This window comes from Sceloporus occidentalis, unplaced genomic scaffold, assembly GCF_023333645.1.
Source record: "Sceloporus occidentalis isolate IW3139 unplaced genomic scaffold, rSceOcc1.0.p SCAF_10, whole genome shotgun sequence".
Taxonomy (NCBI): Eukaryota; Metazoa; Chordata; class Lepidosauria; order Squamata; family Phrynosomatidae; genus Sceloporus; species Sceloporus occidentalis.
Window position 1 is genome coordinate 9,670,695 of NW_028316990.1, and position 14,225 is coordinate 9,684,919.

Genomic DNA, 14,225 nt, shown 5'->3' on the forward strand with positions numbered 1-14,225 from the left:
CTGTGCAAGACAGGTGTATCAGTCATTTATCAATATTTATTATGGGATTAGGAATCCTCAGTTCCTAGGGTGGAACCCAGTTTTTGGGGTCCCAGGCTGCATCTACACTGCAAAAATAAAGCAGTTTGATACCACTTTAACTGCCAATGTTCAATGGTATGGAATCTTAGGATTTATAGTTCTGTGAAATTTTCAAGAAGGCTTTGCGCACTCTTTGATAACCAGCAAGCCGACCCTTAAGGCCCATATGGAGCCCAGTGGTCCTCCAACTATCCACTCCCAAATTATGAAGGTCTTTACTTATAAGAACTTACTGGACTAAACGGCTGCTTCCAAAGCATCTTGAGAAGCAACTCCACATATAATATGTTGCAGTAGCTTGTTTCTGTTGACTTGGAGAACAATGTTAGACAGGGATAGCCGGGGAATTGTCTCCATCCTTCCCTAAAACTCCAGAAATTTGCAACTAAAAGACATTAGGAAAAGGATATGCATGCAAAACTCTCATTTGGGTGTGTTTGTAATTGCTTATCTCTTCTGCGGGACTGTTTACACTCTCAGCCCAGTTCAAATACAACCCGGAGGCTTGTTGACAGTAGGCTGGCATGGTGTCGAGTTTGCTGTCACACCCAGACTTGTAGGTCAAGACAAACCTTCATGCAACTGAAGCATCTGCTTCTCTGCAAACAGTAGCAAGCCTTTTTGTTGTTGTTGTCCAAGGATTGAGGGCAAGTTAGATCTGGTGCCACCTTGTGTGTTTTTTGTCATCTTTAGTTCTTACCTGGCTTAACCTGGCTGCAACCTTGATCCTCATGTAGAGCCAGGCATGTTCCCATCGCCACCTTTAGATCCCTTCATGCATCACATGAATCCCAATGGCCCAGAAAAAATCTCTTGCCATTATGGATGTGTGCTACAAAGAGTCAGTGTGGAGTAGTGCTTTGAGTGTTGGATTAGGACACTGGAAGACCAGGGTATGAATCCCCACTTGGCTATGAAAATCCACTCACTGTATTCTCCCCACTATGAGCCAACTCATGTTTTGCAGTCTCCTGGAGAAGGCCTTCTCTCTATCCTTCCTCTCTCAGAGATGGAAACATGGGAGAAGGGCCTTCCAGTCTCTGAGAGTCCCTTCAAGACTGGTTAGACCAGCACCATCCTTACTGTCTTTCTGCAGGCAGGTGAAAACCTCCTTGGTCCAAAACACACTGCCGAAATAATCCTGTCTGAGACCATTTTAACTGCCCTGGATCAGTGCTAAGGAATCCAGGGAAGTGTAGTTTATTGTGGGACCAGAGCTCTCTGGCAGAGAAGGCTAAGTGTCTCACAAAACTACAGTTCCCAGAATTCTCTAGCATTGACCCAGGGTAGTTAAAAGCAGTCTCAATCTGGATTGTTTCTGCAGTGTGTTTTGGACCCTTGTTCTGGCAGGCTTTTGAGAATTAGCGTGTGTGTGTGTATTTTAGAAGGAAACAGACCTTTTATAATATGCTGGACTTTTATTTACTGTTGTTATGACACTGGTGGCTATTTTGAACAGTTTCTTTTGAACTGGTTTTCATGTTTTTTGAAAGTTGGCTTGCTTTTTGACTCCCCCCCCCCCCCCAAGTGTGAATGTTTAATTTTCAGCTCTTGTAAGTGCTTGGTTGGCGACTGTTGTTCAAGTCCGTGGCCACGTTTTGTTGTTTGGAAATGCATTTTAAAAAGGAGAGATGCAGAGGGGAGAGAGAGTCCGCTGAAAAAGATGATTTGATTCTTGCAATTAGCCCAATGCATTTCAGTCTAATAATATTTAATGGCCTTCTTCAAGGCCTAATAAAAGAAAAAGAAAAAAGGATAATACATAAACGACAAACATTATAACAGGAGATGAGTTACAATTTGCAGCATCAGTTTTGTGTGTGTGTATAGATAGGTTACATCAAGATGCATGTGAAATGTTTTGATTTTTGAATTCTATTAGCCCCAATAATGTCATTAAGTATTACTAGGCTGAAACGTATTGGGCTAATTGCAGTAATAAAGTCATCTTTTTCGGTACCCTGAGTCTTTTTCTCTTCTCTACTTCCCTGCAGATGCATTTAGCCACTTTCTAATGGTATTTAAAAAACCCAACCCTCTCCTAGTAATCCCCAGAGAATGCAACACAGAGAGAACGGCACAGCAGAGGTAATTGGTTTTTAGTATGTTTTCTCCTCTGCTGCTTTGATGTTCTAAATTGGAAAATCCACACAAATAAGAAACACAGAGAGGGACAAAATCAAATGGAGTGTTTTCAAAAGCAAAACATCTGCAGCAGCCGACACAACAGACACAACACAAAGAAGCACAAAGTTGAATCGGTTCCCTTGGTGCCATTTTTGTCTGTGTCCTTGTTCATAGGAACATTTGCAAGAGAAGGCAATACCGGATGGCAGCTTGTCTGTGATAATATTTACTCAAAAGCACCACAAAGGGTGTTTGGAGAGAAACAAAACCAGCTCACCTGGTTCTGGGATGCACACAAGCCAGCTTTAATGGTTGACACCTGGTGCTCAAGCCTGGCTGGCTTCTTGACCTCCAGCCAAGGATGCAAAGCCAAGGTGACTCTCCTCCTGGTGCATTTCAATCATTCTAGCCCAGAAGCACCACTGCCTGCAGGCCAGCACTAATGTCTGAATGGGGAGCGGGCCAAGATGTTGCGCCAGTGCAATGGTCCCTGAAGGAACATTAACAGGAAACAGCAGCAGCCATATAAAGCAGGGTTTCTTAGCCGCAGTAGAGAAGGGCTCTCTTCCCAGCACCGTCTAAAAACAACAGCACAGACCTCTGCCTCTTTGCCTCTTGCAATTTTGGAAGTGTTTTTGGAAAGGTACCATGCTGGAGATTTAAAATAGGCTTTTCAAAACATGCTAAGGCTGCATCCACACTGCAGAAGTAATCCAGTTTGACTCCGCTTAAACTGCCATGGCTCAATGCTATTAAACTGTGGGTTTTGTAGTTCTGAAGACAGTTAGCCTTCTCTCTCTGAGAGCTCTGGTGCCACAACAAACTACAAAATGGATTATTTCTGCAATTTGCTTTCCTAGAGCCAGTGCAGTGTAGTGGTTTTGGTGCTGGACTAAGACCAGGGTTCGAATCCCTGGTCAGCCATGGGTGACATTGGGCAGGTCACACTCTCTCAGAGAAAGGCCAGGGTAAACTCCCTCTGAACAAATCTTGTCAAGAAAACCCTGTGATCGTTTCACTTTAGGGGTGCCATAAGTCAAAAACAGCTTGAAGGCAGGCAACAACAATAACAATAACAACCAAGGATGTTCAGCTGTGGCCCTCCAGATGTTGTTTGACTGCACCTGATCTTAGCTGATTTTTTGGGAGGTGAAGCCGAGTCAGGCTTGGTTTGCTCTTAAATAGGTGGCCATCAGGTAGTCCTAGGAACCTGCAGGTAGGGCTGGGGAACAATTCTGCCTGAAATTCTGGAGAGACAATGCTAGAGTTGAGAATACTAGGATAAGTGGACCAAGGATTTCACTCGGTATAAGGGCAGACTCCTATGTGGAAGACCTCAAGTTGACTTTTCATCATGTCCAGGTAGAGCAAACGGGATCCTGCCTGTGATCCTGAGAAGTTGTAGCTACTGTCAGTCAGTTGACAATACAGGGTTACAAGATGGACCAAAGGTTTTGTTTGGTAGAAGAGCACCTTCCTATGTTCTTATCACTGGTTGTGAATTGTGAGATACTGAACACTGGGAGAGGAGGGCCTCCATTCAGCTCAGTGCCAAGTTCACAGGGCGGAAAATTTAAGAGGATGGAGGCGGCTGCTCTGTCGCTTTGCAGTTGCATTTTAACAAGTTCTGCTGAGCAATCGCTGTGAGACGTGGTGTGAGATGTCTTGGCAGGGAGTTTACTGAACTGAACTGAGCTGTGCTGATGTGGCTGCAACAGAAAGTCTTGCCTCTTTGCTTTCGCTTTATGATGGTGGATAAATGGACTAAACCTTTGAGCAGTTTGGGGAAATTCCTTTTGGGGGACTACAACTCCCAGATTCCCCCAGCCAGCCTATAGTGTTTGAAGTGCAAAATTTGGGAACTGTAGTCCCCCAAAAGTAACATTTCCCCAACCTCTGCATCTGAGAACCCAAATCAGTATGCTTGCATTAAGTGACTCTTTTGCCTAATGATGTTGCATCTCTTTTGCCAAAGTCTTGAGTGTATTGATTGGGAGGTATGTAACTGTCCCCAGAGAAAGTGGACTCCTTCTCTGATTCTCAAACTGAAACGTGGCACCACTTAGGCAGGGATAACAAGGATAGGATGGCTGGTTTTTGCATTTTTTAATCAATATACTAAATCAATATCCACCAAGAGTCCACAGCACAGTCTGCAATCTGTCAGTATACAACCAAGAACATGAGAAATATTTCTTACTGGATTTGTTGCAATTGGATTCAAGCACCCCAAGCAAAGGCTAGCTGAGTTTTAGGTGAATAAAAACTAGACTGAAGATAGCATGCCTTTTCTTTGGCTGAAAGAATAAGATGAAACAGCCCAAATTTCCAGAATAAACACATCCACATATCTTCCAACTCTCCCAATATGGCAGGAACAGTCCCGATTTCGCCTTTGCCCTCCCATTTCAGCTGCTTTTGAAGTCTCCTGGTTTCTCTCTCCTTCTCCCTTTTTCTCCTTTTGACTTCAGATCAATACAGGTTCAGTCTCCCTTATCTGAAAAGCTTGGACCAAAGTATTTGGGATTTTGGAATATTTGCATATACATAATGAGTTATCTTTGAGATGGGACCCAAGTGTAAACATGACATTCATTTCTATTTTGTACACACCTTATACTCTGAAGGTAATTTTATATACAAACATTTTTCATAATTTTGTGCGGGAAGCAAAGTTTGCGCACATGGAACCATCAGAAAGGTAAGTGTTGCTGTCTCAGCCACTCAGGGAAAAAGTTTTGGATGCTGGAATATTTTGCGTAAGGGAGACTCAACCTGTATATGGCTCTATAGTCATCATCAACATTTTTGTGCCCAGAAATAACCAACTGGAGCTGTTGCAACGAAGGAATTGTTTGCTTCCTACAGCCAACTGACTTAACAATTTGGCTACAATTCTTTGGGCCAGTTGACATTTCACTGTCTGTCCTACAACATAGAAGCTGCTACTGCCGAACAGCTGGTCTTGTAAGCCACTTAAACCAAACCACTTGCAATCTGTACCAGAGAGCATCTGTGCCAGATGGCTCTCCATCTGCCTCTGCTTCTTCCCCCACAAAGGGAGAGGCCCCCATTTATTGCACTGCTGTGGGTTGGTTGCTCTGACCTCTTCTCAATGGGGCAGCCTTTAAGTGGTCCATTGATTGGGTAAATGGCAGGAAATAAGGCCAGAGCATCATTCCCTTGGGGCCATGGGTGTCTGGCAAAGTGTCCTCCAAGGGGTGGCAAGGGCAGGAGGCAGAGGCGGAGATGGGATACAGGAGGCATGGCTTTCCTTCTGCTTTATCCCTGCCTCCAAGCAAAGACTCCCAGTCCTTAATTCGACATCCTTAATCACATTGCCTGGGTTCATCCTGGCAGCATGACCAAACTGCCTTTCCCTGTCTGACCAGCCCTTGGAGGGTCAGTTCCCATCTGACAAGGATTACTTTGGAAAGAGCTCTATCAAAAGTGGTCTTGTCAAAAGCTTGCATTGTACTCCATCATCAAGGTAGAATAAGGCTCTTGGTTGTCCCACAATTGCCCAATGTTTGCAAAGGAGAAGAAGAAGGAGAGGAGGGAAAACTGTTGTGGTTTTTTTGGTCAAGGGGCTGCTGCTGAAGAAAAGGTTTTCTCTTCCCTGCTCCCAACATGCTTCTAAAGTGTTTTAAATGTGGTTCTTTTAATATGATTAGTATTCATTCATCTGTATACAATTGCACCTAATTGTATATTCCTATTACCATTTACTGTGCCTTTAGGTGTATCTGGTTTTTTCAACCATCCTTTGGTGAGCTGCTTTGGGCTTTGGTTATGGGAGAAAGGTACAGCGTGTGTTGTGTGCCTTCAAGTAATTTCTGGCTTATGGCGACCCTAAGGCAAACCTATTGTAGGGTTTTCTTGGCATGTTTCTTCAAAGGGGGGGGGGAGGGAGGTTGCCATTGCCTTCCCCTGAGGCTGAGAGAGTGTGACTTAGCCAAGGTCACCCCATGGGTTTTCATGGCCGAGCAAGGATTCAAACCTGACAGTATGGAATTAATAAACCATAAGATGAATTTTAGCTGATGCAAGCAACTGGCAGAGGCCACTTAAAGATGTATCTAGTTTGTGCCCTTTTCTTCTCTTTGCAAATTCCAACCACTTAATTTTGCATCTCTCCAAACCACAAGAGAGAATCATGCAACCCTCCAAATGTCCATGAACTGTAAGTCCCATCATTCCTTGCTTCTGGCTATGCTGGCGATGGCAACTGGGAGTTGCAGTTCAACAACATCTGAAGGGATACATTTGCTTCCCGCATCAGCTTGGTGTTTCTTAAACCATGTAATTTGCTGATAACTTTATTGATATTTTCTGTTAAGATTACTGATGTGTCAGTGAGGATGTTATGTATTACTTCTTGTAATTTGCCCTGGAATTGATTTGTCATTTTGGGGGCCTGGGAAGGACATAGCACTTTTAAAGAAAGATTTTGCTGCAAGAAAGATAGAGTCTCAAGGATATTGTTCGCTTCTCTTTCCCTTGATGCTTCTAGCTTTCTTCTTGCAGGGAGTTTTTGAATCTGAATGATGCTAGGAGGCCTTGAGTTTAATGTTTGCTTTTGTCATACCTGCAACTTTGCATGTTGGGTCTATCAAAGCAGGAAGGAAATGAGTAGTATACAAGGTGGTTTACGCAGCATGTCCTTTGACTGTTGATGTCCCAGAACAAAAGTCCACATTCAGGGCAATATTTTGACTTTCAAATATGAAAGCCAGTGTTTTGTGTGAGGGCAGCGGGAGGATGCAAAACAAATGGAACCAACATTATTAAAAACATTGTGTGTAAAATTACCTTCAAGCCATGTGAATAAGGTGGATGTGAAACAATGAAGTTCATGTTTAGACTCGTGTCCCATCTCCAAGATATCTTGTTATCACATATATGCAAATGCATTTGTGGATTTGATTAATATGTTCTCTTTAGGAATCTCTAGTTCCTTTATGGTTAACATCCACTAAAAGTTGTGCTGGAGGACCTAGAGAGAACACTTCTCTAGGTATCCGTAGGTCCTCCAGTGCACTTCTGTGGTCAACCGCAATGAATGGCGAGAGCCCACTGTATTCCAAACTCTGTAAAAGAAATCAAAATCCAAAACACTTCTGATCCCAGGCATTTAGGATAAAGATACCCAACCTGTAGTAATAATAAAAATAATTCAGCAAGTTCCAAGAGACAGGAATATTAACACTGTGCCTTTTGCTTTGCAGAACTCCCATTGACTTTGACGCCGTCTGCAGAAGCGCAAGTGAGTTTCTGATGAGTTTCTGAAGGTCTCATGAACAATGTTGGGTCTCCTCAGCCCCTCCTGTGGCCTCTTTCATCCCTCCGCCAGCTTCCCAAAAATCCTTCTGGGCAGCATACGTGTCTTTTCCTCTGTCCAGCTGATGGATGAAAAAGGTCAAATCTCCTCCAGCGAGGTGCAAGATCAGCAGAAACAAACAGCATAGGTTTTTGCCTTCAGCAACCAAATGTCTGTTCAGATCAGAGGTCTTCAAAAGAATGTGCTGGACTTCTTAATATTTTACTGTGTGGAGTTCTTCACTTGTGCTAATTGGTGCTTTATGGCTAATGTAACTGAATGCGTATTTCAGTACACATAATTTCAGTGCATATAATTGCCATGTTTTTATTGGAAGTATTTAAATTACATTACAAACCACTTTGAATCTTAGCCCTGGCAGAAAGACAAGAAATAGATAAAATAAACTTTTTAAAAAAAACATAAGAAAGATGCTTCGCAATGTGAAAAGCTTAGTCTGCTAAAACATCTCATCTTTCTGGATCCAGAGATTCTGGAAAGCTTCTTTGGACTATATTTGCCAGAATCATCAGAATTTAGTCCAAAAAGGGACTTTTCCAAATGATGGATCATACTAAAATCAGTCCAGCATTACTTTCATACAGTGGCAAAACAGATTCTTCCAGGCCAGGGCATCTATGGGAAGCGTGAAGCCAATAGCTCATTCCTGCATTAATTCAGCACTTCTTCAGCAGCAACCATCCTTCAGAGGTACACTGAAGAAGTAACAGATTAGAAAGCCGGACCAAGACTTACAAAATAAATTTCAACATGGACAAATGTAGAATACATCACTTGGGCAGTAAAAATGAAATGTATAGGATGGGGGACACCTGGCTTGACGGCAGAACATGCGAAATGGGTCTAAAAGTCTCAGTAGACCATAAGTTGAACATCAGTCAGCAGTGTGATGCGACAGCTAAGAAAGCCAATGTGATTCTAGGCTGAATCAATAGAAGTAGCTCCTTCCTTAGAGATCTTTAAACGGACCTCCTTGGAGGCCTTTAAATGGAGGCTGGATGGCCATCTGTCGGGGATGCTTTGATTGAGAGTTCCTGCATGGCAGAAGGGGGTTGGAGTGGAAGGTCCTTGTGGTCCCTTCCAACTCTACGATTCTATGATTCTAAGTATAGTGTCTAGACCAATGGAAGCAAATTCTGCTTTGGTCAGGGCTCACCTGGAATATTGTGTCCATATCTGGGCACCACAATTTAAGAAGGATGTGGACCAGCTGGAAATGTGTCCAGAGGAGGGTGGCTAAATTGGTGAATGGTCCAGAAACCATAAAGCCCTATGAGGAGCAGTTTAAGGAGCTGGATACGTTTGGCCTGGAGAAGAGAAGGTTAAGAGGTGAAATGGTAGCCATGTTTAAATATTTGAAGGGATGTCATGTTGTGACTGGAGCAAGTCCGTTTTCTGCTGCTCCAGAGACTTGGACATAGAGCAATGGCTTCCACCTATAGGAACTATAGGTAATTCCACCTAAACCTTAGGAAGAACTTCCTAATGGTAAGAGCTGTTCAAGAGTAGAATAAACTGACTCAGACATAGACATAAACTGATTTACCCCATTGATGTTCTGCTTGATTTGAATCAGGAGTCTCAGTCCTGATGGATCATTGCACACCTGCCTCTCTCAGCAGCCTCTCCTGGGTGTCTGTCGCCTTGGCAGCTAATCAGTTGATGGGAGAGCTATTAATAATTCACAAATACTTAAACCCCTTGTTAATGGAGGAAAATGCATTTGCTGAACATCCCAGATTTAATGGTATAAAATAGCAGAAGTCACAAAATGGTTGTTGGGGAGACTAGACTGGTTTGGCATCAAGACAAGTGTCAGAATGAGTGTAAAGCAGCTGGCCAAAAATGAAAAAGAGGATAAAGAACAATAAAAACAACACAATCAGAATCCCTTAACTTCTCTACCAAGGCTGAGTTCATTCTGTGCTTTAGCTTTTCTGACTAGCTATTTGTTTGAATTCCTTTTTGGTGATTTCCCCCTTTTCTATTTCTTATACATGCCCCTTTAAAAGTTAGCTCAGTGGAAAGTTCCTTAGCCATCCATCCTGTTTGCTTAAAACACCTCCCATTTTTGCTCCTCCTTGGAACAGATTGAAATTGTGCCTCCAGTATCTCTCTTTTGAGAAACTCCCATCCATCCTGAACTCCTTCTCTTTTAATATTCCTGACCAGAGGATCACCCCCAGTATTTCCCTAAGTTTACAGAAATCCGCTCTCCTAAAGTCTAGAATGTGTGTCTATGCCTGGCTTCTCCTTTCCACTGTGTCACAAACTACAGGAGGGCATGATTATTCTAACCTAAGGATCCCACCATTGGCACCCCATTAATCAGGACATCCCTGTTGGTTAGGGACCTGGGGTCCCTACTTCCCAGTGCATCCCAGCATCTCTGCCTCCATCCCAGTTTGTCAAGAGAGAGGCTTTCTGTTCCCTCTGCAGAGTGCATCTGGCTTCTCATTCTTCAGTCCACCACCAGCCTTTAAAGCACCCACTTTCCCACAGGAGGAAGAATGGGAAGCAAACACTACAGTGTCTGTTTTTCGCCTGGAGGCTGTTGGCTGGCATTTCCAAATATTCCCTTGGGTGGCTCACGTTCCCCACCATTCTTCGTAATGGAGATGTGGTGGGACAGAGAACATTCAGACTCATTTGGGAAGGAGGCCATGGAGAGAGACACACAAGGCCCATCCATATCCTTATTTGTTGTCTGTCTTCCAGTCACATCCAACTTACGGCGACCCGAAGGTGAACCCCACTGGGTGACCTTGGTCACACTTTCTCAGCCTCAGAGGATGGCAATGGCAAACCCCTCTGAAGAAACTTGCAAAAAAAACCCCTCTTTTAGGGCAGGGATTCCCAACCTGTGCGCTGAGGAATCCTTAGGGCTTCATGTGCACTTCCCAGGTGCTCTGCGGCAGCTCCAAGAAAATGAAAGAAATAAAAACTGAATGAAATTAAAGAATAAAAATATATTCCTATATATACCCCTAAATACCATTAGCTTGTAAGACATAGAGTGGGTCTCTTAGGGGCTCCGCCATAGAAATAAGGGCTCCGCGAGTCAAAAAGGTTGGGAACCCCTGCCTTAGAGTCACCATAAGATGGAAACAACTTGAAGGCACACAACAACAATAACAGCAGCAACCAAGGTGAAGCTGTCACATCCACTGAAGTCTGAATAGTGGGGGATTCAGGAGTCATAAAATGGCACAGCCGTGGAACTCAATGCCACAAGGTGTAGTGATGGCTGCATCTTGGGGTGGACTGCGTACATTCATGGAGAACAGCTCCATCGTGGCTATTAGTCAGGATGACCATGTGTCACCACCTCCAGTATCAAAGGCAAGAGGTCCCTTTTGGTGGGTTTGTTCCTCCAGAATGTAAGACAGAAACAGTATAAAGGTTGGCAAATTGTGACCCAGAGGCTGTAGGCAGCCCTTGGGACCTCAAGGGCAGCTCCTGAAAGCCTCCAGACTAAATAATTTTAAGGACAATTTTTGGACAATTTTTTGCCGACCCAAAATGTGCCCCAAACACAATGGCTTGCTTCCCTTGAGCCCCTTCAAAGCCCCCCAAAACACAAAATAAATCAAAAAGTTATGCAGAAATATGGCAAAATGATGGCCATGCTGAGCTGTTCCAAGGTACAGACTGGAAAAGTGGCCCTCTGGCCCCTGTTCAGTTGTCCACCCCTGGTGTGGGTAGTTGCCCATTGGTCCACCTGCTGGGGTTGCTGGCAGGGCTGTGCTGGGAGGAACATGCTGGGTTTGATAGTGGCCTGTTTGGATGTGATTCCCTCACATTCTTTGCCTAAACGCCAAACCGATGACTTGTTCTCCTTGCAGATGGTGCAGTCACTGGGCTTTGCAATCTACCGAGCCTTGGATTGGGGCCTGGATGAAAATGAAGAGAGGGAACTCAGCCCTGAACTGGAGCACCTCATTGACTTGATGGCTAACAGTGACTCAGAGGACAGCGGCTGCGGCACAGCGGATGAAGGCTATGGAGGGCAGGACGAGGAGGAGGAAGCTGTGGCAGAAGGGACCCTGCGGGCTGTGCGCACTTTCAGCCAGGCCATGCGCCTCTGTGCATCACGGCTCACCCAGCCCCAGGAAGCTGAGTCCCATTACCAGGCGGTCTGCCGAGCTCTGTTCCTTGAGACAGTGGAGCTGAAGGCCTTCCTGGCCAAGATCCAGGAGACCAAGGAGGTGGGTGGCTTCTGAGCATGGGATGAAAAGGGTCCGGGGGGGGGGGGCATGCCAGGATACTTGTAGCGTCCAGTTGGGCACCTGTGGCATTCCTTTAGCATGGGCTTGGTCCTCAGAGGAATGCATGCTTGGTTAATGTGCCAATGTGGTCCTCCTCCGCCATCATCATTATTGCTTCTGTTGCTTTTATTAACTATCTTCTTTGTCGTCATCATCATCATTGGGGATTATGGGACATGCTATCCAGTGCAGATGGAGAATGCCTTCAGTGTAGTCTGAGGGGTGGTTATTCATACACTAAAAATAATCCTGGTAGAATGTGGGTTGAATCTGTGTTGAGCACATGTGTTTTGAATGCATCCAATTAAGCTTTTGGGGGAAGCTGCCAAAAAAGCTACTTAACCCGGGATAATCGGTCTTGGGTATTTTTCTGAATTTTCATAAAGATTCACATTTTTGTCTATATCAATTACCAATGTGAATAGACCTGAGATAAACTGGGATTAAACTTTGCATGCTTTGAACATGCTTCAAATACATCCACATTATCAATTCCATGTTTATTCAAGTGCTGGCACATGTGAGCAACCGAACTCACAGATATGTGCATAGATGCAGTTCCATAGTGTGAATAATAAACCTGGAATGCGTGAGTGAGATTATTTGTATTGCTGCACTAAAAGAAGCACTGTCTGAATAACTTCTGAGTCACTCAAACTTCTTGCTTCTAGGAGGAGTGGTATTTTGCCACTTGGGATGGGGCTCATTTGAGGAAAGCAAGCACGCCTTCTGCAGAAGGAATTCATTTCAGGGAAAAGGAGGGGATGAGGGCACTACTGAATGGGCAACATCCCACATCCTGGGTACCTGCTCCAATTTGCAAATAGATCCTGGTTTCTCACGTGCAATTTAGCGGATGTTCAGTTGCAGCCCATCCCTGTTGTGTCAATACTGGGCTGACCTCACAAAATCTGCAGGTGGTTTTAGTTTCCGGGAATGTGCAGGGCAGGATTTTATCTTCCTTCCCCTTCCAAAGGTCCTCCTCAGGGCCATGCTTTACCAAGGAGCACCTGCCTGGTGTGGGAGGAACAAAGAAAAGCAGCCAGGCTGATGCCACCTACCTGGACCTTTGGCACATATGGTGTCCCCTTGAGCTTAGCCTTTGTCACTTGGGAAGGACCTTGCTGGACTTATATTAGGATCTTTCTGTCTAAGCAAATGTTTATCCAGGGGAAAGTCTTGTTTTCTCTACAAAAACAGAGCCCAGCCAGGAAACTGAGTAGGGATCCCTTGTTTCTGTTCCCATGTGTGTGTTTGTGTGGTATGTGCCTTCAAGGCAGTTCCAACTCATGACCACCTCTTCCAGGGTTCTCTTGACCAGATTTATCATGACTTTGAAGCTGAGAGAGTGTGAGTTGCCCAAGGTAGGTTTCCACATCTGAGCGGGGATTTGAATCCTGTTTCTTATAGATTTCTAGTCCAATACTTAGACCGCTACACCATGCTGGCTATTAAGATTTCTTCAGTGAAGGTTTGAATTTTCCTTCCTCTGAAGCTGAGAGTGTGTGACTTTCCCAAAGTCACCCTGCTGGTTTCCATGACTGAGTAAAGATTGAACTCTGGTCACAACATCATCATCATCATCATCATCATCATCATCATCATCATCATCATCATCATCATTTTCTTATGGACAAACAACATAAGTTAAAAAGACCTTAGTTAAAACACACACCAGTTTAAAAGGACAAATAAAATGTACACATATTAAAACAATCCACATTTTAAGTTCTCAGTTACAGTATACCATGTTGGCTCTCCTTCATATTCCCATGCTCACAAAAATCTGCTTGAAACCATTCCATATTGAGTCTCTCCATGACTGGAAGAGGACTCTCCCTTTGCGGATAAATGATAACGATTGTGGTGGAAATCAGGATTTTTGTGTGAGGCGCCTTAACGGAAAGAGGAGCACCCACAAACCTCTGCAAATGAGGTAGACTGAATGTAAGTTAATTAAAAATAAATAAATTACAACTTCTTCAGGAAGCTTTAGAGACCAGAAATGTTGTAGCATCTGGAATGTAGGGTTGGGACAAATCCAAGGTGGTTGAAATCTGTTAGGCAGGAAAGGTGGCTCAAAGGAGGGCAGGAAAGGAGACAAGGCCAAGAAGAGACTAGTGCGAATCGCACAAATAGGCTAACCTGTGTCCTCTTCTCTTGGTGGTTGTGGGTGCAGATGCTGACGAAGCTGAAGGAGGAAGATGAGGAACTGCAGGACCGGTCGGTGGCAGACCTGGACAACCTGAGGAACACAGATTGGGTACAGACTTGGGAATGCCGCCAGGATGGGGTCACAGGGATAACTGGTACAGGACTAGTGTCCTGTTTGGTCTCCATCAAGACCAGACCCCCAGAAAGGAAATACAGGAAGAGCCCAAGATAGCTCATCTGCAAGAAGGTTGAAG

General features: G+C 44.3%; 1 protein-coding gene across 4 annotated transcripts in view; it reads left to right on the plus strand.

The window, feature by feature from the left end:
- SPIRE2 (spire type actin nucleation factor 2) overlaps positions 1-14,225 on the plus strand; it is a 32,438-nt gene that overhangs the window by 7,092 nt on the left and 11,121 nt on the right. For all 4 annotated transcript variants that reach the window (XM_089539653.1, XM_089539656.1, XM_089539655.1 and 1 more), the window contains 3 exons: positions 7,437-7,474; positions 11,395-11,757; positions 13,997-14,080. In XM_089539653.1, the coding sequence (XP_089395779.1) occupies positions 7,437-7,474; positions 11,395-11,757; positions 13,997-14,080 (485 nt within the window). The remainder of the gene's footprint in view (positions 1-7,436; positions 7,475-11,394; positions 11,758-13,996; positions 14,081-14,225) is intronic.